Below are 1294 nucleotides of genomic sequence, written 5' to 3' on the forward strand. Positions count from 1 at the left end.
CAGTGAAAAATACCGAATTTCTTTCTCTTTTTACATGATTTTTTGATTTAAAAAAAAAAAAATCTTGCAAGCATAAACATTCACATAATAATTTAATTAATGCAAATTTCGTTTAATTTAGTTCTACAACTTTACACTTAATTAATAATTTATTTAATAATTAAATTTAACTTATAATAATTTGGATTATTTCTTTTATAAAATTCCTTTTTCTCTTCTTTCTTTTTCTTCCTTACTCTATGACTATTAACAAATGATTTATAAACGTTATGATATATTTCGATGATGATGATGATGATGATGATGATGATATATTTTTGATGGTGATGATATCATGATGATATAATCTTGATGATGATGATGATGGTGATGATGGTGACATATTTTCGATGATGATGATGATGATATATTTTGATGATGTTATGTTATTCCGATGAAATATTTTTGATGGTAACGATATCATGATGATACAATCTTGATGATGATGGTATATTTTGATGATAATGAAATGATGATGATGATGATGATATATTTTTAATGATGAGGAGATCATGACGATATATTTATGATGATGATGGCATATTTTAAATTATGATGATATATTTTTGATGATGATGATATTTTTGATGATGATTTATTTTTGGATAATTTTCAAAATGTTAAATCAATCATGTCATCAACATTTCCTCAAATTGCATCTATTATCATCGAAATCGATTTTATTACATCCCAAATTTTTCAAAATGTGCATTTATTATATCCCAATTTTTCAAAAAAAAAATGCATTTATTACATCCCAAATTTTTTAAAATTATTTTATTAAATTGGAAAATTTTTCTTTCTTATAATTAATTTTTGCAAGCTGTAAAATGGATTAATAAAAATTAATAAAAAAAAAAGTAGAAAAATGATACTCCATCTTTAGCGCAATTCATGCTAATTGCTTGCATAATTTCCATATCAGAATATCCCATATCTTTAGCGAGGCGCAATTGTTCGCTTATTGTTAATGCATCACTTTCTTCAGCCATTTGTTCACTCCAATTAACTGCAAATATAATAAGTATTATATGTAATAAGTTTGTTTACCGTAAAAAATTCAATTATTTGAAATTTTAATTAATTCATTAACAATAATAAAGATTTATTCGATTATAATTGAAAATCTGAAATTACTTAAATAGTTTAAGCATTATATTACATATTAGTTAAAGCAATCAGTTTTGCTTTTTGAAATGACTTTTTTTTTCAACTGATCAATTAATGAATCGATTAATTAATCAGGTAATAATCA

At 23.0% G+C, this 1294-nt stretch overlaps 1 protein-coding gene across 1 annotated transcript; it reads right to left on the reverse strand.

Annotated features, from left to right (window-relative positions):
• Window positions 1-232: 232 nt before the first annotated feature.
• Window positions 233-553, reverse strand: LOAG_11903 (hypothetical protein; the record flags this gene model as incomplete). The annotated part of the gene is made up of 1 exon (XM_003147420.2): window positions 233-553. One exon carries the CDS (start codon window positions 551-553, stop codon window positions 233-235), a length of 321 nt encoding a protein of 106 aa, XP_003147468.1.
• Between the last annotated feature and the right edge of the window lie 741 nt (window positions 554-1294).

Source organism: Loa loa (genome assembly GCF_000183805.2).
Source record: "Loa loa unplaced genomic scaffold supercont3.815, whole genome shotgun sequence".
In the NCBI taxonomy this organism is placed as follows: domain Eukaryota; kingdom Metazoa; phylum Nematoda; class Chromadorea; order Rhabditida; family Onchocercidae; genus Loa; species Loa loa.